The sequence below is a fragment of the Didymosphaeria variabile genome (genome assembly GCF_027946475.1).
Source record: "Didymosphaeria variabile strain IMI 356815 chromosome Unknown scaffold_7, whole genome shotgun sequence".
Classification (NCBI taxonomy): domain Eukaryota; kingdom Fungi; phylum Ascomycota; class Dothideomycetes; order Pleosporales; family Didymosphaeriaceae; genus Didymosphaeria; species Didymosphaeria variabile.
The window spans coordinates 1,348,020-1,370,118 of record NW_026611626.1 but is presented as its reverse complement, the minus strand read 5'-3'; the positions used below and the strand labels follow the sequence as shown (position 1 = coordinate 1,370,118).

Sequence of the window (22,099 nt, the reverse complement as noted above, 5' to 3'; positions counted from 1 at the left end):
TCCGTCTCCAATACCCTACAACATACTGAAGACGCCGGTCCTGCTCCAGTGATTCCTGCTCCATCCAGCTGATCATACATAACACATACCAAGAACGACGCGCCTCATAACCACAACCACACAAAACGCCAAGAACACCCCAGACAATGCAATACTAATACACATCCTCTCCATGCCCCAAGTTACTCTGACTGGCGCTCCGGCTGCCCGCCAGGCTACCCGCCACAGACTGAACAATGCTCCCACTTCGCTCGCGCTCCCTCTCAAGCATACCCCGCAATTCAGCGTTCTCCTCGACCTTCTGCTCGAGTCTTTTCCTCGCACCGCTGCGATCCAACAGCCTCGCCTCACGCTCAGCCTTCAGTCGCCGCTCCAGCTCCTTAAGCCTGTGAATCCATTTCTGCTCATTGTGTTGCAGAGGCCCGGCTTGCGGATACGGATGATCTGGCGACTGGGTTTGAATGCCTTCGACGGCGGATGTGGAGTGGTGGCGAAGTAGCGTTGCTGCCACACTGGCGCGCTTGGAGCTGGGGGAGCCGGCGCGGGAGCCTCCTGGTGAGACTTGGGTTGTCACCTGAATGGCGCGGAGGGTCTGCACCTCTGTACGGAGGGTCTTGTTCTCCTGCCGGAGCTTGTTAAGCTCCTGCGTGTTGAGTTCGACAATGCCGCCGCGGACGGTGCTCGGTCGGCCGATGGAGTCCCGTTGTGCGCGTACTAGCTTTTCGACCTGGTCGAGACGTTTTATCCTAACATCGAGGGTATGCTCGAGTGTTTGGTAGTCGCGAATAAGATCCTTCTCTAGGCTGCGTATTCGCTGGCGGAAGCCGCCGATGATGCCTTCGACGTACTTTACTGCGAGAATAATGTTCTTGTTGAATCCTTGGATGTTTTTGGATATGACCTCCATGGACGGCAACTCGCCATTAACGAGGCTGTGGTTGCGCGCCCACTCCCCACCACACAGAGTTGAAAGGCGATTCCAGAGAGCGTAAAGCAAGTTGTTCCGCTCCAGAAGCTCGTCGCGATACTTCTTCTCCAAGTTGTGTAGTTTCTGTCGGTCCTGGCTACGGAGCGTCTCAAGTTCTAGCACCCTCGTCTCGTGTTGTTGAATGCTCCTAGTAACGGACTGATGCCCGCGTTTGGCGTTCTCGAAAGAGGTCTGGTCCTGTCGGCGGGCTTGTCGCTCCTTCTCGAGCATATCAGACAAGCGGCGACTTTCCAGGCCGGTGCTTTCCAGTAGCGCATCCCGGTTGCGAAGAAGCCTGTCTTTTTCTGCGAGATCTTGCCTTGAATTATCCAATTCTTGCTGAGTGGCTTCAAAGTCACGCTGTAGTTTCTGGACGTCCTGCACCTCGCTGTTAGAATTGAACCGAGCCGTTATGGAGGCGACACTTACCTTCAACAAGCTAGCCCTGGTACCGTTGAGGTTACCTAGGGCATCGCGGAGATTGCCCTCAAGCTCGTCTAGCCGCTGCTTCCATTGAGCTGCTTCGACTTCTTTACCCGAAAGACTCTTGCGAAGTTTTCTGTTCTCGTCCTTCAGCTTCGCTAGCTGTGTGTTCAATTCGGTAACGACCTTGTCAACCTCTTGTTTCTCTTGAGTCTCCAAGACCTCACGTTGACGTCTTTCTTCGGCGATGTGCTCTTCCAATTCACGATATCGTTCCTTCTCATCTTGATTCGTGATCTGTGCTGCGTTGAGCATCGATTCAAGCTCGCCAATCTTGATCTTATCGCCCTCCTGTTCTTCGCGAAGGAAATCAATCTCGCCTTGACAGGATTCAAGCTGTATGTCGAGCTTCTCATTTTTGGCTTTCTCGTCCGCAAGAAGTTTGTCTTGCCTGACCAGCTCCTGATTCGCGTCTTCAAGCTCAGACTCCAGCTGCTGAATCTTGCGCATGCTGGCGTCCCGGTCGTCCTCAAGTTGCACTAGACTCTCACTGACACTCTTCATCTCCTGCTGCAATGCATTGAAATCTTCGGTGATGTTCTCAAGCTCGATAAGGAGACGATTGCACTCTTGCTCCTTTTGCTCGATCTCTGCTTCGAGCCTTTGGATTGTCGATAGCGCCTGTTGCCTGACGTCTTCACATTCCTGTTCCTTCTCTTCTAGACCTTGAAGAATCTCATCTCGTTCGTTCGACAGCGCTTGCAAGTCTTCAGTAGAAGCATCGAGCTCTCTTTGGAGTTCTTGCACCTTGACTTCGGTCTGCTCGAGAAGGTCAAGATGTCCGATAAGCTGGTCATCAAGCTCTTTGTACTGAAGCTTCGTCTGGGAAAGTTCATCGCGGAGAGACGCGCATTTGGCTTCAAGGTCGTCGCGTTCTTGATCACGTGCAGGGTCGCTAATTTGAGTAACACGCGTGTCTCTACTACCTCGTGAAACAGACCGTTGATGATTGCGGGAAATTGAGCGTTCTAGAATGCTGTCGCCCGCAATGGAATGAACGTCGCCTCTTCGAATGGTGAGTTTGAGACCTTCGTTCTCCTCTCGTAATCTCTGGTTTTCCCGGTTACGAGAAGTGAGCATCGATGCTTGAGCGTGAAGGTCACGCTGTAGCTTCTCGTTGTCAACCTGTAAATGCTCCACCAACGTACCGCTACTGCCACCCATAGAGGAAATAGCCTGTTGTTCGTTGACATCTGATCCGGCATTCGAGCGGGTGGTTATTGTTGTACGTAGGTGTCGATTGCTATACACGTGTCTGATGTGGTTGTTGGTCGTAGAGTGTTGCTGTTGTTGCGGAAATTGGTCTTCACGGAGGCGCTGCACTTCTTTCAAAAGCTGATCGCGCTCAGCTTCTGCCTGCGCGTATCGACTTTCCGCTTGCTCGCGCCGCGCTCGTTCGTTTTCGAAATCTTCCTTCCACATGTTCATGGCCTCGGTGACACCGGCCGAATCATCCGAGGCACCCTTTTCGTTCATGGTTCTGATGTAGTCGGCCATGCGTCTGTTGTCGGCCTCCTTTTGCAACGCTTCTTCTCTCCATTGTTCTATAGTCGTTTCTGTTGTCTCCAGGCGCTCTCGCAGGAACTCAATTTCTTCTTCGAGCGCAGATCTTGACAGATCGCCGTCACTCCTATCCTCCTCATCCCCACTAGTTGGCTCTTTGGTCGTCACCCCATCATCATGTGCTTTCAGTCTCCTCTCCAGATCGCGGAGTCTCTTGCGCAGTGACTGATTTTCTTTCTTCTCATTCGCAAGGTCCGTTTGCAGCTGTACGTTCTTATTGATCGTTTCCTGCACATTCTCATCGGACCTGTTTTGGAGCGCCTGGTCAAGGAAATGAATCTTGAGCTTGAGGTCGAAATTCTCTTTGCTCAACTTGTCAATCTTACTGTTTTGTTCTTTGAGTGTCAAATTATGCTTGTTTCGAGTGTAAGGAGTCGCCATGTGTCGTTTTTTCGGCGAATCGCCATGTTTTTGTCGAAATTCGCGCGCGACAGTATCCGGGACTTGGATGCCTTGAACATGCCTAGCGATGACCGTATCGGTAGGAGGAACTATCTTTACGTTTGGAGCACGTGGGGTCTCTGGAGGGGTTGTGGAACCAGGCGCCTCTTCCTCCAATGGTCCTAAGCTGGTGTCCTGGTGTAGAAGTCCAGAGAGGGAATTTGAACTGATGCTTCGCATCTTATCCCAGGGGTTGGTGTCACTATACCCAGACATTGAAGATGCAATACTCCCAAGACTTGGTAATCTTGAAAGTTCGATGTTGCGCGGGCCGGAAGAGCGTGGTGCTGAGCCGCCTGATTGTAGAGCATAGTCTGCCCCGAGACTGACGGTACTACCATTGTCCCCAGAAATGTTGGAAAGATTGGTTAGGGAAGACAGCGATGATCGCTGGCTAGAAGTGCGTGTTGACAAGAAGCTCGGCCGCTTTCCGACTTTCAAAGCAGTGGTCGGGGCTTGCGATATAGACGACTGCACGTTCTCCATACTGAATTCATGGTCTTCCGTGAATGAAGAATCTTCATCTTCACCAGTGGTAGCGGTAAAGTCCGGTGGTGCCTTCACCGTAGAGGCACTCGAAGTTGGTCGGTGGGCATCGTCGTGTTCTCTTGGGGGTCGCAATTCGGGCAATTCGGGTAAGACCGAAATATCTTGCTCGGATTGTTCCTCGTTTGTCCTTTCCGATGACTTATTGCGTCGCCTTGCAGCGTCAGCAGACGGCGACGAAGGCATAACGTCGGATGTGGAGATGCCAGAGTCTATTGAGTCGTCGGTGATATCCGACCGTCGTACTGCTGGTGTCTTGTAAGCGCCTGCAGGCGTTGGTGGCTCGTTTGATAGGATGGATGAGTCGCCCTCGTGAGAGTCGTGGAATGGAGTCGGTGGTTCCGCCTTCTTCTCGACTTCGCCTGCTTTGGACGTTGGTCGCGAGTGCCCAGGAGAGCCACCAAACAGGTAAGTGTCGTCCGCGCCAGCTGCTGCGCGAGTTGGAGCGTCTGCGGTGATTGATGCTTCGGGCTCAATGAGAAAGCTGGACTCCATGTCCATAAGTCGGCGCTCCATGATTGCGCTATCGTCGCCTTGGATCTGGCTGACTCCAACGTTGTCGGGCTGGAGGAAGCTGTCTTCATCGTCGGCAGGTAGTGGAGGCAGGTCGGCGTCGGGGGTATCGAACGATCGCACATCTTCAGCGTCGGATATATCATACGTCAGGCCCTTCTCGTGTGCGGATTGGAGTACAAATAGAGAGGGTTTCGGTTCTAGCGAATGTGTTTGCGGCGCATCAGCCGTCGACAGGGCCGCATCGTCGTTTACGGACGCCATAGCGGGCGGGTGGCGCGTTAGGTTGAGTGTCGTCGCGTGTGTGTTGAGTCCTCCGGGACGTGGCCATCAGCATGATTAGAGGCGTGCTGGGGCTTGGGAAGCTGGTGAGCGCTGCGATACTCGTACCCCTGCCTGCAGTGACAACGAAACGCGCCTGCCTCGCGTGTTGTTGTAGGCCCGTGCGCACCAGGGGTGGAGCGTTGAACGCATGTCGTCAGAGTGCTCGTTGCGATTTCGGTTGCTGACGGTCATTGATTGATAAGACGCATTGCGGAGGCAGTTCCACTTGCATCTATTGCATGTGAAGTTGCTCGCAAACACTGCGAATGGCTATTCATAGAGCGCCCATTCGCCGAAGCAAACCCCCCGCATATCCTGCAAGTAAATGCGAAAGTCGACCGCATTTCTTATCAAGTCTTGAGGACTTATCATACAATGTAGCCTGAATAACCCTGGGACATGCGATGTAGCATTCGATCCGTCAAACCTCTATTAATTAGCAAGCTTCTGGCTAATCTAGAAGAGGTCACCAATGCGCATGTCCATTATCTGGAATGACGGTTACATTAGTAGAACACAAACACATTTCTCTCCTCTCAACATCTGTTTTAACCTCTATCTATACTTCGTTCGCCTAGTCGCGATGGACGGTACTATCTACATTGGACCGTCATCGAATATAACAACACACGAAAGAGATACAAACATGCACGCTACCAAATGGAACAGCCCGCCCGGGCAATGTATAAGCTTTACATCATCCAAATGCCTTTCCTGAATCCCGAATCCAGTCCATACATGCCCTTGTGCTCCGCCGACCATGTATCCGGCCGCCCTGTATCCCCGCGGAGAATTGAAATTCGTTATTCGTAAAGTCATAACAAAGTGAAAACAGATAAACAAGAAGAGCCAAATACATGGCAAGGAGTACTAAAGTAACAGTAATGAGAGTATTGAGTGTTAAACGGATTTTCCGGTGTTCTTACTCGGCGTCGTGTGCTCGGGATCGAAGGGACTCGCTAACGGGTTTGGACGTCCGATGCTTTCCTTTCGCGACTTGCCCTTCCCTTTTATGAAGTCGATCCGCGCGCGAATGGAGCTTGCGCTAAGGTTGCGTGCGTGGCCCGATGTCATGGTTCTAGAGCGGGATGCGGCGGTTGGTGCGGCGAAGCTTGAGGAGAGACTGGTGTTGCGGGTTGGCGGTGCGGACGCAGACTTGATGTTCGTGTAGTGGCTTTTGGAAGAAGAAAGGACGCTGCCGAAATAGGCCTGTTTAGAAGCATTGGAGGGTGATGTAGGAGATGTGACGGGTGTCGTTGATGCCATGGTGCCACCAACGCCAGTCCTCAAAGTAGGCGAAACCACGTTTCGCTTGGCTGTGATCGAGCATGTCGTGGGTGATACTGAGGTGTTTGATGGTATGAGAGCTGGATTATGGGGCGAACCCATAGCGATGACGAATGGAATGTTGGAGTTTGATGCAGTGCTTGGTCGCCGTGAGGGTGGTGAGGTGATAACGGCACTGGAGCTTGTAGAGTCTTCACGCGATCGGAATTGCAACGGTGCAGGAATGGCCGAGTCTGTACTCGTATTGCTGAGGTGCTTCTCGCGCTCAATTGTCGACAACACAGGAGAGGCGAGTCCCTGGCGGAGCCAACGGTTTCCGTGTGATAGGATGTCGCGTTGACTTCATCTGATCAGGAGAGTTGCGCATGGCTTCTGCTAAGACGTTCACGCGTAGAGGTGTTTGAAGCCTGAGGGGTGTGGCGTTGTCTATGTCTGTGTCAAAGAGACCGAAGCGTGGCCGAGGCGGTCGTTCTGGGATATTCTTGCCCTTTGGAACCTCGGGGGCAGATCCCGAGCGTTCCCGTGTGCCAATGGGTATGATGCCGACCTCAACCTTCGAAGATGAGCTTGGTTGTGATGATTGCAGGGGAAAGTGTATCATCGAATCGCTCATGCTGCGACGAGCGTGTATTGTGGGAGCAGCAGGCGTGCTTAGAGGAAAATTCGTTGCCATTTCTCCGAAAAACTCTTGGTCTGGAGAGGGAGGCTAGAGATGGTTAGTATGCTACACTTACTAGGGTGTCAGGGCAGGGCTGTGTCCCATACAGTAGGCTTCCGACGCTCTGGAGACAGCAGTGTTACCGATCGAGGTGAAATTCCAGGGTTGATATTGTCAGCCTCGTCTGCTAAGTTGACAGCTCTCATAGGCGGAGTGCGCGGGGTCAATGGCATGTTGAAGTCAAGCGGCAAAGGAACGCGTTTTATCGTTCGCTTGATCTTGTCGGTTGGAGATGGGGCGGGAGTAAGCTCGGAAGGCGGGGGCGTCATACGCTGAGTCAATGGGATTGAAAGAGAGATGGGACCGGTGGAAACAGGGGATGGCAATGTGGAAGCCCCAAGATTTGACGGAATGGATAGAAGCTGAGTAGGCGCAGGAGTCTCAGCAGACTTTGAGACCGAAAGGTCCGGAGACTCCATGTCGCCTGGTCGGCTATCGTGACCTCCCATCTGCGCAGCGATCTTTTTTGAGCTTCTTGATATCCGACTTGTAGCCCCTGCAATCAAGCTTATAGTATATTATCTCCCTTATGTAGAAGTCGTTCTCTCGGCGAAGAGCTTCAATCGTGCTTTCATCGCCAGCTTTGCTGCCAATCTTTTCCGCTTTGTCCTTATTCAGCTGCTTTTGGAGTCGTTCGATCCAGCGGTCGATGTCGTCCTTGGAAGCCAGAGATGTGAGCTCAGGTAGTGGGTTGCCTTCGGCATCTGCAAGGAGCAATAGATTTGCATGACGTCGAATCTCGGCTTCCAGGAGAAGTTTGTGATGACTCAATTGTCGTTCGGTTTGTTGTAGTACCTTGCTCTTCTCGCCAATCATAGCCTCACGTGTGATGATAGCGCTACGCAGCTCCTCGATGTGAATTTCATTCTGCTTGGCCTTCTGGAGAAGCTGATCATGAATGTCGGACTGAAGAACCAACCCTCGTGCGTCGCTCCGCATCTTATTGTATTTTACGGTTAGTTGGTTGTTGTCAGCATCGAGTTCGGCGATTTGCATGTCTTTCACGCGGACCTGCTCTTGCAGTCGCTCAATATGGGAGATGAAGGCGGCCAGCGTTGTTGGTTCTTGGTCGCTTTGGCTAATTGGAGATTCGTTGGCAAACACGGTGCTCATGCTGGTGCGGGTGCTCTGTCGGTTATCTGGAAGTTGTAGCTTTGGTGACTTTGGATCAAAGGGAATCCTGTGCGATCGCAAATTGAGCAGTTGCTCCTCCGCATCCACCTTATCAACATTAGCCAGCTCCAGTCGATACTCGAGATGGTCAATCGTATTTTGCAATGCCATAGTGCTTTTCTTCAACTCTTCAGCCTTGCTTGCCTTCTCTTGCCACTCGTTGCAAGCCTTCTGAGTTTCTTCAAGCGTACGCCTCTGCTTTCGCCCTTCTTCTTCAGACTGATTGAGCTTCTTCATGAGCGATTCAAGTTGTTTTTGGAGGGCTTCGTTATTCTGCTTGTACAGACTCAGCTCGCGCACCGCATCTCCATTGCCAGTATCGGGCTTCCTTGCCATGCTAAGCTTCTTCTTGAGATTCTCCATCTCGGCATTGTTTCGCGATCGGAGGGGCGAGCGTGGGTTTTCTTGTGATGGCTTGATTGACCGGATCGAGCTAGCAGGTGTGCTACCGGCAGAAGAGAATGGACTTTCTCGCTTCGGCGACAGCGGGTTATCCGTAGTATCGAGCATGAACAACAAATGATTACTAGATGCATGATGGAGGCTTTTCTGTTGGCTTTCAAGCGACTTTGTGTAGTCTCTCAGCGCTGAGACTTCTGCAGAGTGCGCATTGACCTGTAAAGCATGAGTATGCGAATGAGCGTACATGCGAAAAAAAGGACTGACCAGGCTATTGACATGAGCTTCGTGGGACGCCCGCAAACTAGCGAATTGCGACTGTAATGTTGAGATTGTCTGATCTTGCGCTGTGACTGTTGCCTTGAGTTCATCTAATTGTTTAGTTCGCGTCGTTGATGATTGTTTGCTTGCGGTAGGCTGAAAATTGTCAACATTGCTGCCCGTGGTCGAACATGAAACGTGAGGTGACAGTTGCGCCTGTGTGTACAGCAACGGAAGGCGTTCTCGATGAGAGATGTGCCTTCCCTCCGCACACGGCGAACAGTGCATCGACCTCCTCGACGACCATAGAATGAAGTGGAAGACACTCACTTGTATGGTGACCTCTTCCACAGTGTGCCACTGCTTCCCTTCTACTATCGTATCAGGCCCTATGCGTGTCTTCGTTGAATTAGCGCTACTCGCGTTGTCACTAGATGAAGTAGACAACGTTGTGATTTTACTATCGGTGGAGGACGGTGAAGCAATCAAACTAGGTCGCGCCTTTGATCGTTTTTGCAAGTCATTTGCACTTTTCCGATGTTGCGGCACCTTTGATGGGCCAGTCTTAGCGTTGCCCGAGCTCAGGGAAAACATGCTGCGGACGCTAGTCACTGCACTGCTGGGGATCGACTCTGCATGAGGTTCAGGTGGTGGAGTTGCTGGAGCCGAATAAACCTGAATGTCAAGCGGGGTGGACCCTGGGAGCTCTGCTGGTAGCGCTGGCGATGGCGGAACAGAGTATTTAGATTTGATGCACGTAGTAGGGCTCAGTCCTGAAGTAGCAGGAAAAGTAGTGTCACTGAAGACGGCGAGTAGATTAGGTGCTGATTTGACCAGGACGTCATGCTGGATCGCTGAGTTGGGACTCTGACCGGTGATATAGTTTGGCGGAATGATGGAAAGGTTCTTTAGATTTCGACGCCATATTGTATCCTGTGCAGTTGTAAGTTTGAGCTGCAAGCCAATGGGAGTTGTCCACACGCGAATGCAGGACGTCCAGCCCCTGTAGGGTGACACGTCGATGGTGGTAAACCAACGAAACGACGCGACTAAAGGCATTGACAGCGCATCGCCTATCGCGGTGGCACTTACCTTGGTGTTGCCTACGTCTACGCATTGCACGAATTGGTCTTCGTTCCCAATGGTCGTATCGATCTGTAGGAGGCCTCCTGTGCGATAGTAGATTTCCTGGTTCGGTTGCTGCCGGCCGCTCTTGGATCCCCATGAGAAGAATTTGGATCTCGACGTGGGTGCCATGGACATTGTTGGCGTTAAGCCTATGCGATTTGTATGGGGGCCGTAGTAGACATTAGATTAGACGGCGCCGACGGTGTAGGGTAGCGCAAAAAAGGAACGACAAGAGTGAAAACGCGATTGAGGGCGAGGAGAGGAAAGTAGCAGAATCGCAATGCGCGCGAGAGCCTTGGAAATGTATGGTTTTCTTGAGGATGCATCCTGCGCAGCCACCACATTGCGGCGACCAGCTTTGGCGGCTATGTACAGCATATCCCCATTAGGACCGAGAGACGCTTTTGGCCCCATCCTATGCACAGTAAGACGGCGCTCCAGCTTTTCCCCCCGAGGCGCGAAACAGCGCCTCGAACGGTTTCGGCTCGCTGATGATCGACTACGAAACTTGGGCCGCCATGTGCCGTGCAACTGCATGCACACCTCTGTGGTGCGTTGTGGGTGGCATGTCGTGTACCCAAGCGCCGTGGGTGAATTGTGCAGCGGTCTGTGCGCGACGCGGCGAGCGTCATTTGTCGCGAATATTGATTCGATGCAAACAACGTGACCAACGTGCGTCTTCACAATTGCCCTCAACACCGTTATGCGGCAGCACCACCTCCCTGGTACTCTCCGCGCTTAGTCGACGCACCTCAGTTTGTGCGCCGCTGACCACGCCCTATACGCCGCAATCCTCCATCCGAAACCGCGCCCCCATCGACGCAGGGTGCCGCATCCAGACAGGTCTATGAGCTCAAGACATGCCTGAACGTGAGCTCTCACCATATAGCGCCCGCGTTGCGCTTACGCAGAAGCTGCAGCAGGGACAAGGCAGCCAGTCTGCGCCTGCGGAGCATAAGAGTCGGCCATGGGACACGCGCGGCCCACCACCTGAGCGGAGGCAGAATGGTCACGACCAATCACCAATGCAACAAAAAGGGCGGGGACGGGGCGGAAGACTGTCGCCGCCATCAGACGGGAGTAGCGGAGTGAGGGAGAAGAGCAAGCCATCGCCCCCAAGAAGTGTGAGGGACGGCTCACCAGAGGACCGATCGCAGAAGGCGAAGTCGAAGGACCCATCCATTGAACCTGAACTAGCCGCACGCCAACGTGAGGCATCTCCAGAGCCATACAGGAAACCGCGCGAAGCTTCGAGAGAGAGGGAGAGGCATCGATCGAGGCACAGGGATCGTTCGAAGGACAGGCACAACAGGAGGGATAGACATCGCTCTAGAGACCGGGACAGGACGAAGGACCGCGATCGATCACGAGGCCGGGACAAATCAAAGGGTAGAGACCGTTCAAGAGATCTACACAGGGAAAAACATCGTGAAAGGTCCGGCGAGCGCAAGCGCGACGGATCCCGAGAGAGGAAGAGATCAAGAGGCCACGAGACGAAACGTGAGCGCTCAAGGGACCGCTATCGTGATCGTCCGCACTCTCGAGATAGAAATAGAGACCAACAAAGACATCGCGACCGTTCAAAGGACCGCCGCTCACGCTCCCCTCGCTCCAACCGCGCCGCCAAGCGCAGTTCTCCGTCCTCTTCACCGCCGCCCAAACGCCGCCGCAAACGCACACCTTCCCCTCGCGCACTCCCTCTCCCCACCCCGCTCCAACCGCCCCTCCCCGATCAAGAAGTCTCCTTCCGCGGCTCTGACAACAGCGCCCTGCCCCCAACCAAATATGGCGGCGCACCCCCCAACCTTGAAAAACCCAACTTCAAACCCACAGGCCTCCTCGCCAAAGCCGCAAACAAAGTCGAAGGCACAAAGATATCACTGAAATACCACGAGCCGCCTGAAGCGCGGAAACCGCCTTCTTCACAAGCTTGGAAAGTGATTGTGTTCAAGGGAGAGGACGTGGTCGATACGATCGAGCTGGGTGTCAAGAGCTGCTGGTTGCTTGGCAGGGAGGTGAAGGTCGTGGATTATGTGCTTGAGCATCCGAGCAGCAGTGGGCAGCATGCTGTGATCCAATTCCGGTATGTGACGAAGACCGTGCAGGATGAGTATGGGGTGAAGAAGACGAAGGGGAAGGTCAAGCCGTATGTGATCGATCTAGAGTCGAGCAATGGGACAGAGCTCAATGGGGAGAGGGTGGAGACTTCAAGGTACTTTGAGCTAAGGGATAAGGATATCCTGAAGTTTGCAGGGAGTGAGAGGGAGTATGTTGTTGTGTTGCCGCCGCCTGAGGAACGGAAGGAGTGAGGGCCAAATGGGTACTTCTGCTACAGGTAGTGGGATGCATACAGCCTTAATGCGCTTTTAATACGCGAAGGATTTCTGTACAGAAAAGACATGATATGTATTGCATATTACAACGGCATACGCCCAGACCAGTGGACGCCGCACTCGTACTCGTGCTTCTCGTGCGATTCTGATTGTTGCCTAGCCTTCTGACTAACGGCCAACCCACCCGGCAATTACATACCCTGGGGCACCACAATGTACGACACATCAGCACTCCAATGCCTCATCACGGCACGGAATCGATTGCGGCTGCAGCAGGTTACTACACACAAAGCGTAGACATCCTCTCGAAAGCGTACATGTACAAGAAAAACAGGCCAAGTCCCCTGCGACCCAACCCTACACCCCTTTAGCATTCCACCATGACCTATCTATACGCCCTTCACTGCCTTACGCGTAGTACCTCGGCTCATCGAAAACATGATACCGGTGGCCCCTCACACCCTGACCCCTGAACAATGCCGGAAACCTAAGTCCCTGCGGAACCTGGTCCTCAGGAATGATATCGTTGGATCCCTCCGGCTGTCCTACAACAAACTTGCCAACCTATCCCAAGTCAGCACACCGTTTCACTATACTGTCAAGAAGGAGTGACTTACCTGAATCTCCGTATCCGTAATCGTGCTCCTGCTCACCCTCGCATACCCCGTCCTCCTCAGGCCCTTGTATAGGATGTACTCACACCACCTATCCCAATCGCTAGGATCGATATCCTTCATGTCACTCTTCTCACCCACATAGGTGTTGTAATTCCCCTGCAGCGGCTTCGTAACAAGGTAGGATAGTAGAATCGCCGGACGCGGCGTAGCCTTCATGCGCTCGGCGAGATACAAGCTCTGTAGCCTCCTATCCTCAGGATCCTCTTCTTGGCCCGAGTGGAACACGAAGATGTCGATGAGTTCGCCATACGCATCGATGGTGGCTTCGATCGCGGGCGCGAGTTCGCCGACCGGCGAGGGGAGGAGGTGGTGCGTGGAGTTCACGATTGGGAACTTGGACAAGAGGGCGGAACCCCAGGTGTGCTTGTTCGGTCCGGGTCCGAAATCAACGTACATGCCCAGGTCCTCGGCGAGGAACTGCGTCGTGTCGCGGTTACCCATGATAATGCGCTGGAGATCGCTTTCCAGAAGGCCCATGACGTCGATTTCGAGCTCCTGAATCACGTCGCGCATGCGGCGCTCCGAGCTCCACATGTCATTGTCGAGGCTGAAGTGGATGGTCCAGATACCGGCTGTAATGCTCTTCGTTTCCGGGTGGTAGGACGTGTAGTTGTAGCTTGGGAAGCGCAGGTACGCCACGGAGATAGCGAGCAACTCAAGGAAAAGGAGAACGTAGAGATAGTATGCGCGTTGCGTTCGGGCTGCGGGATTAGGCGCCGTGGGCTTACCCTTCGCCTTAGGGGGGGAAGGCTGGGCGGAGGCGCTGAAGACGCCGGCGCCGATGCAGAGCATCATCGCGGTCATAACCCAGTCGGTGTGTTCGCGCATGAGGGGTCCGCCGGGGACGAAGGCATAGGCGACGATCCAAACGTGTGCTAGAACGAGTAAATTGTAGACGAGGAAGCCGATACCGAAGGTCTTTGCAGGAGAGTGGCGTGCTGCGTGGCCTATCAGGACGGGCACTGCGGCCATGGTATAGACCGTGAGGGAGAGTGCACCGTAGTAGCCGGTCCAATGCTTGGAGGTGGTTAGGATGGCAGCACCGACCGAACCGATGCCATAGAAGACCCACGAACGCGCGAGAGCTGGTGTGAAGAGGCCGATGATGAGACCAAAGCCCATGGCGAGTAGAGTCCAGGCGCCGTGGGGCACTGCAAGCGGACCACGGACAGGATAGCCTTCCCAGACCCAGAGAATCATAGTGCTAGAGTCAGAAAGGAGGGAGTGCATGCTGAAGAAGAGGCCGGCAAGACCAAATGCTGTCAATGTTGCAGAGCCCTTGGTAGGACCAGGAGCCTGAAGGTCAGCGCCAGAGCTTGCAGTAGAACGGGTAGACCTAATCACTGCTACGATAGCCAGAGCCAAACCGACCTTGTTCCAACCGCCGTTCGGTCCATGCATGACAGGCCAGATGGGATTGTTAGTATGGAATGCGAATTTGGCGAGACTGGACAGGATCAAGCCTGAAGCAAAAGCGGTAATGCGTGCCTCAAGACGATGCGGTTGAGACCTCTCTCCGTAGAAGGTAGCAGCCCATGATAGACAAGACATCCAAACACCGAAGCCGACTGCAAAGAGGCGATTCGCAGGGTCTTTGATGAGATAGGCAAGAAGGCCTGAGAGTGAGAGTAAGTGGCAGATGCGCACATGTCGGGTGAAAATGTAGCGCAAAGGCCTGATACCCAGGAGGAAGGGAGAAACTGTGCACATTACCAAGACCTCGTACCCAGAGATGCCCATGTGCCACAGCGGGAAGTCTTCGGAGTATTAGAAATTGCCTTTCACAACGCTCTGAGGCACTTACACCACACGCATAGTCCAAGAGAAGTGAGCATGGACCAGAAAACGAACTGTATATGTTAGCTTAGCAAATGTGTATTGCTGCTGAGGATTATTACCCCGGTGTACACATCGGCTGCAGCATCGAACAGGGCAAACCAGGAAAAGCGGTTGTCAAAGACCGCACGAGCCTCTCTATTGTTCCTGCCGTTGTGTCAGGGTTTTCATTGAATTGTGACGGCTTGAGGACGTACTCCTTCTCGAGGACAGCGTCGCCGATGGCTTTGTTGCCAGCACTAGAGTACAGATCGGATCAGAACTTGATCACAGAATATTGCATTGATAACGACTATTTACTCGGGGAGCGGACGGACATACCCGCGGCTAATGCCTTTCAGATCTCTGACTTGAACCTCGAAGTTCTGGAACTCAATCACAGTAACAGCGTCAAACCCGACATCGAGGAGCACGAGCGCCCACTCGAAGAAAGAATATATCGTGTAGGCTACAGTTGTTAGATCAGTCTCACATAGTCAAGGATCATTGGTCATACCTCCAGCTACGTGGTGCACCTTGTGCTGAATGAAGAAGTAAATGAGAGGTAGTATAGTGGCGTAGAAAGTACCGGAGAAGTACTTGCGGTATTGGACGGATACCGGGTTCTTGGGGCTAAGCGCAATCACACCGAACGTCCACGGAATGGTAGAGACCAGGTATGAGATCATGAAGACATCGTGCCAGTCATGATCATCGGTCGACGTGATGTATGTCCATCCTCCGCATGTCAAAGTCCGGAAGATGCCGACTCCGAGTATGAATTTCGGGAGGGTCGAGTTCGGTCGGCGCGTGAGAACATACCACAGCCCTACGAGGGCGAATCGCGGACCTGTGTGTCTTCAGTATAGTGGCTCCAGGTCCAGAGTTCGATATATCCTTACCTGAAGTCAAGGCAATGAAAAGTTGGAAAACCGATCGTTCTGGGTAGCGGTCTCCAATAGTTGACGAAACGGATGGAAACCATTCTTGTGGATAACCCTATGTACCCGTTGGTATTTGTGCAGAGTATACGGCGCGATGACACTGACGTAGAATTCATTCTGTACGATTTTGTGGTAATGGAGGGACCTGTCAAAGCTTAGGGAGGCTTGCGTGTGGGAGGTTCGCGGATGCGTACAGGCCGACGACGAGTGCGCCTACGAACGCAGCTTGCCAATTTTTTAGCTTGGAGCTTTCAATTGGAGCATCTCATGACTTACTGTATGCTGCAATGGTGTGCAACCACGATATCCATTGCCCGTTGAACTGTAAGCTTGTGAGCATCGGTGCACTTGAGCTCCAAGACTGTGAACTGCTTACACTCGCGACAATGTCGGTGTCTCTGGGTTTCGGTGGCATGCCTGGTGCAATGTGAGACTCTCAAAGACGTCCCGGCTATATCGAAAGAAAGACAGAATGAGTGTCGTGAGCTCCTCCACGCGTAAGACGGCAAGGTCCCCTGAAGTGTTTACGTGACGTTCGCTAGGATGCGGCAGGCGGATTGAGCCGAGGCGGGCAGCGAGGCGGGCAGCTTTACGCGACAACTTTTCTTGCATCCAAAATCTTTTGCGACACAACTCATTTTCACGCAACACGCAAATGTCGGGCCCAAGCGACAAGGCGCGCTTTTTTCTCGAGCAGTCCGCCGCGGAGCTCAATGAGCTCGAGCGGAAGCAGATCTTTTCGAGGGTTGGTAGCCAGTTTAGTCTTTGAGAGTATGCTAACCTGCGCCAGGAAGAGATCAGTTCAATAGCAAGAAAACGTTCCGATTTCGAGCACATCGTCAATGCTCGCGGCTCGCACCCTTCCGACTGGCTGCGTTACATCGAGTTCGAGAAGAATGTAGACGCGCTGCGGCGAAAGCGCATTAAGAGACTAGCCGTGCGATACCGTGGCAGCGGGCAACGCACGATATACTCTCTCTACAACCGCAGCACCAGGAAGTTTCAGGGCGACTTGGGTCTATGGATGCAATACATCGAGTTTGCGCGCAAGGACAAGGCTTACAAGAGGCTGAATGAAATCTTCACTCAGGTTGTGCGCCTGCACCCCACGAAGCCGGAACTCTGGATCTATGCAGCAAACTACTTCATTCAAACCCAGGCAGACATTACGGATGCTCGAAGCTACATGCAGCGAGGGTTGCGGTTCTGCAAGAGCTCCGAGCAGTTGTGGGTAGAGTACGCCAAACTGGAGACGATTTACATTGGCAAGATTGCGGGGCGGAGAAAGATTCTAGGACTGGACGTCGATCGCACGAAGAAAGAACAAGATGAAGAAGACGAGGACATGATCACTCTTCCGGAGGTAACGGCTGAAGATGTCAACCCCAGCTTGAAGAAAGATGATGGCGTGGACGAGGTGGCCCTCCAGAATCTGGCCTCTGCACCAGTCTTAACAGGAGCTATACCCATTGCAATCTTTGATTCGGCGATGAAGCATTTCAACAGCAACGCCGCGCTTGCAGAGCGATTCTTCGACATGTTTGCCGAATTCGACCAAGTACCCAGTGTCACACGCATCCTACAACATGTCGAGGATCATCTGCGCCAGAATGCTGCGGAGACCGTCCAGGCAGCTGCATGCGCTTTCCGCTTGCCGTTCTTTGGTTTGCACGCAGCATCTTCCGAATTTCCGACGGTGCTCGCAAGCTCTCTGGAAAAGCTCAATGCAGCTATTACACAGCACTCCAACCACAAACGTCACCTAACTCAAATCGCCCTTCGACAGATCTTGTCGTCGATCCGATTTGCGCAAGACATGGATCCGGTCGTTAGGAAAGTTCTTTCATCGCAGTTACGAAAGTTCACTGTGTTTTTGGAGGAGACCGGAGACGGCACCGGAGACAGCATTGCGACACTGAGTGAGGCGTTGAAAAGAGAAGGGAAGAAAGAAGATGCAAAACATCTGGTACAATCGAGCATGAAGCGACTCGGCACCAATGAGCGCCTTCAACAACTCAATGCTGCCTTGACCACCTGAGGAGGGCGGCAATCCGTTATCGCCGCCAATCCTTCGGTGGTTAGATAACTACGTTGACAAATATCAAGGCGACCTTTGGAAAGGGACCAGAGCCAGCGACGTGGCGGTATCCCTACTCCCGTGACACGAAGCGAATCTAGTATAATGCGACCCCGGGTTGACGGATGGCCTGTAGCCTGCACTTCAATCGTCACCGCGACCTCTTCGCGAGCTCTTCTTGGCGCTATGCTGTTTCTTAGTCTTGAGCCGCCGCTCGTTCTCAGACTCTTGTCTGCCAGCTGTCAGCTAGGGTCTACATGCAAGCACGAGGACGTACAAATCCTTGACTCGTTTGGCTTGTTCGGCCGACGTCTCGCCGGGTATAGCAGCGTGGCCCGCCTCGACGAGGGCTTCGTAGAGCCTCTTGTAGCAACTGTGGGCGTTGTCGTTCTGCTTACGGCTGTCATCGGCCTGGATGATGATGGCACTGGACCGCTCAGCCACGTAGCGAGACGTCCTGATGTCACGGTGAAGGGCGCTGGGCACGTGTTCCAGAAGTGCATCGAGGGGCACTTTCAAAGTAGCTTTAGAATTCACTCTTGACCGGTTTTAGCGCCGAACGACACGGACTCATGCTAGCGTGTGCCTACTTGTTGACATTCTGGCCGCCGGGGCCGGAAGACCTGCTGAAGCTCAACTCGCCGATGCCTTTGGGAATAGTCTCTGCATGCAGCTGCGCGAGCCACTTGCGCGCCGCCTGGAGCTCTTCGGGAGCCGCCTCGCCGTTGCTCCTGCCCGAGGCGAAGCGGGCGGACGGTGCAACCGCCAGCAGCGGGCGTGTGGTAAGAGAAATGCTGGCGGCGGGGAAACGCGCACCTGGCATGCTGTGCAGTGAAATCGCCGTGATGCAATGCAGCTGGCAAAGCTGCGCGAACAAATTGCGGACCGCTGCACGGCCTTAGGTAATCGGCTAGAGCTGCTCTGGGCAAGGCTGGACGAAGAAAAGCTGCTGGGTCCGCGGCTTCGTGCTTGTGTCATCTCCCCACCACGCTCCTGCCCTCAACAACCTCTGCCTGCCTTTTTCACTCTCACCTCTGCCGCCCATTGCCGACTTCAATCTTCCATATTGCACCCCGCAGCTGTCCAGCCTTTTTCCACTCGTCTGCACTGCGCCGCCCGTTACCCATCGTCCGTTGCCCGCCGTGCCGCGCTGACTGACTGGCGATTTGCATCCTGATCTGCTGCTCGTACAGACACAGACCCCGCCCGTCTGCCGTGTACTACCTGCCTCCCCTTCCTGTCGCTGTGTGCGCGCAGCTTTGTAGATGTATTGAGGCAGTGGCTCGCCGTTGACGCGCCTTGCGCCGGGTCCGCATACATGCGATCAAGTCCAAGCCCTCCAGAAGACGCGCAGCACTTTCGCGGCAGTACCCTCACGCCTGAGTCACCCAAGCCCCTCCACCATCCATCGCCCTCCAATATTCCTATTCTTGAGAAGCAGATGGACCCGATGCTCGGCGAGCCAGCACTGAGCATAGGTACACCCGTCTCCTACCAACAGTATCCGCAGCAGACACAGACGCCGAGCGCAAATTCCTCCACGTCGTATTACGCCGATGCCTCGCAGAACGCTCAGATTGCGCCCGCTGTAGGCGCCGGTGTTTCCCCAGGATACACAACACAAGGGCACACTGGGCAGCAAGATACACCTGCAATGCACAATTTCTCACAGCCTTCAGCCTCGTTTAGTGACGCAAACCATGCGCCTGCTCAAGAACACCGCAATTCCTATGCCTTTGATGCCAACGCCTTTGCCAACCAACAGAATCTCCAAGCCCAGTCTCCCAATGTCGCGAGCGTCGATGTCCAGGCCTTGCTTGACCAGTTGTCAACACCAGGAAACGCCGCGGGCTCTAGCCAATATGCGCCGCCCACTGTGCCTCCCCAGCCCTCCCAGCAATCCACCAATGCCTCCTCGCTCCCAGCCGCCCCTCATCTACCTCCACGACCGCCGCCGCAAGAAAAACCGTCGACCCATCCGAACTATAACCCCAATGATGATATTCGATCCTTCCATCCGCACAGCAGCCACCGAGGCTCCATCCAATTACAGCCGCTGAATGTACGAGGGGGCACCGGAGGCGCTGATAAGATGAGTCCAACTGTAGGCTCCGCTTCTTCCGGATACGGCCAGCGCCAGTCGCAAGACTTTAACCGCAGTGGGTCACACGGGGATGACGAAGACTCTCGATGGCCCCCGGAGGTGAACAAGAAGTATGAAGATTTTCTGGATCAGGAGCGCCGATTTGTGACAGATGGACAATGGGATCAATTTCCGATGGGCTCCAGGCTGTTCATTGGTAAGCACAGACTATCGAGTCGAAAGGGATACTCTTCAAGGGTCCTTGATGTGTGTGTCATGTCGGGATATACAATCAACCGCACGTTGTGTACCAACTATTCCCAGGCACTGTACAGTCTCTGTACAGTCGTGGTCACGTATATCCTATATTGACACACTGCCACGGCTTCCCATGTGTCCTCTCGTTATGGTTCCTCCTGAAGCATGCTAATCTTTTCTTTAGGAAACTTGCCCACTGAAAAAGTGACAAAACGGGACATTTTCCACCGATTCCACCGCCACGGTGACCTCGCTCAAATATCCATCAAGCAGGCGTATGGTTTTGTGCAATTTCTCACTGCCGAGTCATGTTCTCGGGCTCTCCGAGCGGAACAAGGACAACAGGTGCGTGGCAGAAAGATGCGTAAGTCTCCTCCAAAACGGTACAGCCATGAGCCGAAAGTTTAAGTGCAGTCTATTTTATCCATTCTGTGGTAACTTAGTAAACCATGACTATCGCCTTACAACTACAAAGTGTACATAGCCTAACGGAACCAGACCTCGAAGTCTCCAAACCGCAAAGAAACACGAAAAAGGCCGAACCTGACCGTAATGCCGGACGGCGGCGCTCACGTTCTCCCGACTACGGTCGTGGCAGCCGGAACGCAAACCCTCTATCTCCACCCGACAATCGACGGTTCCGGGACGACTATCGGCCTACGCGATCCCCCTCGCCTCGCAGGAATCAGGGTTATCGCGCGAGAGACCCCTCTCCCGATAGATACCGGCGTCGACGCAGTAGCTCAAGGTCCCCTCGTCGATACCGCAGCCCGTCTCCGCGACGAGGTTCAACTCCTGACTTGTCGCTGCCATTCCGTGCTCCACACGAGGTTCCTGATGTACAGGTACTGGTACTCGACGAAGGAGTTCCGCGAGGTTTCATTCGCTGGGTCGAGGAAACCTTTGAACGTGCGAGTCTTCGCGTTAACGTACTCATCCTGAGCCCACGACTAAATGAGAACGCCGTTGTTAGGCGACAAATCATTGAGGGTGTTCTCGCAATCGTCAGATTGAACAGCGGTTCCATTCCGAGAAGCACGATCCATGTGCAGCTCTTCGACCGGAGCCGTGGCAACGATAACGTCTCATATAACGAGTATGCCGACCTTGATCCGCCGACGGCTGTTGCCCTTGTAGCCGACGCGAAACAGAAAAGCCGTTCTTTCTCTGTGCAGCAACCAGCACCGCCTACATACGGTCAAACATACGGTGCTCCTGCTGTAAACCCTTACGCACCCCATGTACCGACGGCCAATGCAGCCATTGCACCGAACCTAACCAACCTCATCTCCACCCTTGATCCGAACAGCTTATCCCAACTCCTTGGAGCAATGTCTGGCAACGGTGCACAACAGGCCCCGCAAGCGCAGGCTGCGCTCACGCCTGATCTTGCGCGCTTGCTAAGCTCTGTTTCAACTCCTGCCGCGGCTCCCGCGTACAAACCGCCAACAGCACAGCCATTTCCGGCACCTTATCAGCCTCAGCAACCGCAGCCAGCTGTCCAGGCACCCGGAAATCTGCCGGTTACTAACTCATATGTATTGCCCCAGAATACACAATACATTGGCCAACCGGCGCAAGGTGCTAAGGCACCAGACATGGCAGAGATCATGGCACAGCTTGCGAAGTACCAGCGATGAGAGCTCATGTCTGGTACCTCGTAGCTAACATGCTTTGACCAGCCTACTTGAATGTCGGTCTCTTCGACTATCTCTGACCTCTACACTCATCGATTTCATCATCAGGCGCTGCATCGTACCCCGTTCCCAGTACAGTCCAGTATTCGTTCAGAACCCTCCTTGTCGATTGATCATACTACCTGCTTGGATCAACATCTGCGTACTCTCCGCCATTCTCAAAAGTTAGCAACTATCGGACGACTCGTTTAAGGTGGAACCGGAGCGTGTGGTAGACATACCGAGTCCTTTCACAGTGTTAGCACAACATGGTGCCGACTACTGGCAGTGCTCTTACGAAGATCGTTTTACCGGCCTCACCGCAAATTGCGAATTCGTCGGCATCCTCGCCCCATCTCCAACTCTTCAGCCTGATCCCCCGGATGTACACTCTTCAGTACTTTCGCGTCCGCGCAATTTACCCAGGAAGGAC

At 53.7% G+C, this 22,099-nt stretch overlaps 8 protein-coding genes across 8 annotated transcripts; 3 read left to right on the top strand and 5 right to left on the bottom strand.

The window, feature by feature from the left end:
- Positions 1-15: 15 nt before the first annotated feature.
- On the bottom strand, positions 16-4,777 carry N0V89_009592 (uncharacterized protein; the record flags this gene model as incomplete). The annotated part of the gene is made up of 2 exons (XM_056218343.1): positions 16-68; positions 187-4,777. The coding sequence occupies 2 exons, from the start codon at positions 4,775-4,777 to the stop codon at positions 16-18; spliced, it is 4,644 nt and encodes a 1,547-aa protein (XP_056067608.1).
- A 960-nt stretch (positions 4,778-5,737) lies between these two features.
- N0V89_009591 (uncharacterized protein) lies at positions 5,738-6,226 on the bottom strand (the record flags this gene model as incomplete). The annotated part of the gene is made up of 2 exons (XM_056218342.1): positions 5,738-6,153; positions 6,223-6,226. The coding sequence occupies 2 exons, from the start codon at positions 6,224-6,226 to the stop codon at positions 5,738-5,740; spliced, it is 420 nt and encodes a 139-aa protein (XP_056067607.1).
- A 1,048-nt stretch (positions 6,227-7,274) lies between these two features.
- N0V89_009590 (uncharacterized protein) lies at positions 7,275-9,938 on the bottom strand (the record flags this gene model as incomplete). The annotated part of the gene is made up of 4 exons (XM_056218341.1): positions 7,275-8,630; positions 8,682-8,831; positions 9,006-9,608; positions 9,768-9,938. The coding sequence occupies 4 exons, from the start codon at positions 9,936-9,938 to the stop codon at positions 7,275-7,277; spliced, it is 2,280 nt and encodes a 759-aa protein (XP_056067606.1).
- Positions 9,939-10,663: 725 nt separating this feature from the next.
- On the top strand, positions 10,664-12,112 carry N0V89_009589 (uncharacterized protein; the record flags this gene model as incomplete). The annotated part of the gene is made up of 1 exon (XM_056218340.1): positions 10,664-12,112. The coding sequence occupies one exon, from the start codon at positions 10,664-10,666 to the stop codon at positions 12,110-12,112; it is 1,449 nt and encodes a 482-aa protein (XP_056067605.1).
- A 432-nt stretch (positions 12,113-12,544) lies between these two features.
- On the bottom strand, positions 12,545-15,987 carry CWH43 (the record flags this gene model as incomplete). The annotated part of the gene is made up of 12 exons (XM_056218339.1): positions 12,545-12,700; positions 12,754-14,570; positions 14,618-14,663; positions 14,712-14,796; positions 14,847-14,888; positions 14,971-15,097; positions 15,146-15,478; positions 15,531-15,627; positions 15,678-15,717; positions 15,767-15,797; positions 15,849-15,894; positions 15,949-15,987. The coding sequence occupies 12 exons, from the start codon at positions 15,985-15,987 to the stop codon at positions 12,545-12,547; spliced, it is 2,859 nt and encodes a 952-aa protein (XP_056067604.1).
- Positions 15,988-16,227: 240 nt separating this feature from the next.
- Positions 16,228-17,610, top strand: UTP6 (U3 snoRNP protein; the record flags this gene model as incomplete). Its single annotated transcript, XM_056218338.1, has 2 exons — positions 16,228-16,317; positions 16,363-17,610. The coding sequence occupies 2 exons, from the start codon at positions 16,228-16,230 to the stop codon at positions 17,608-17,610; spliced, it is 1,338 nt and encodes a 445-aa protein (XP_056067603.1).
- A 183-nt stretch (positions 17,611-17,793) lies between these two features.
- N0V89_009586 (uncharacterized protein) lies at positions 17,794-18,472 on the bottom strand (the record flags this gene model as incomplete). The annotated part of the gene is made up of 3 exons (XM_056218337.1): positions 17,794-17,881; positions 17,927-18,187; positions 18,240-18,472. The coding sequence occupies 3 exons, from the start codon at positions 18,470-18,472 to the stop codon at positions 17,794-17,796; spliced, it is 582 nt and encodes a 193-aa protein (XP_056067602.1).
- Positions 18,473-18,967: 495 nt separating this feature from the next.
- Positions 18,968-21,630, top strand: NAB3 (nuclear polyadenylated RNA-binding protein 3; the record flags this gene model as incomplete). Its single annotated transcript, XM_056218336.1, has 3 exons — positions 18,968-19,949; positions 20,175-20,354; positions 20,489-21,630. The coding sequence occupies 3 exons, from the start codon at positions 18,968-18,970 to the stop codon at positions 21,628-21,630; spliced, it is 2,304 nt and encodes a 767-aa protein (XP_056067601.1).
- Between the last annotated feature and the right edge of the window lie 469 nt (positions 21,631-22,099).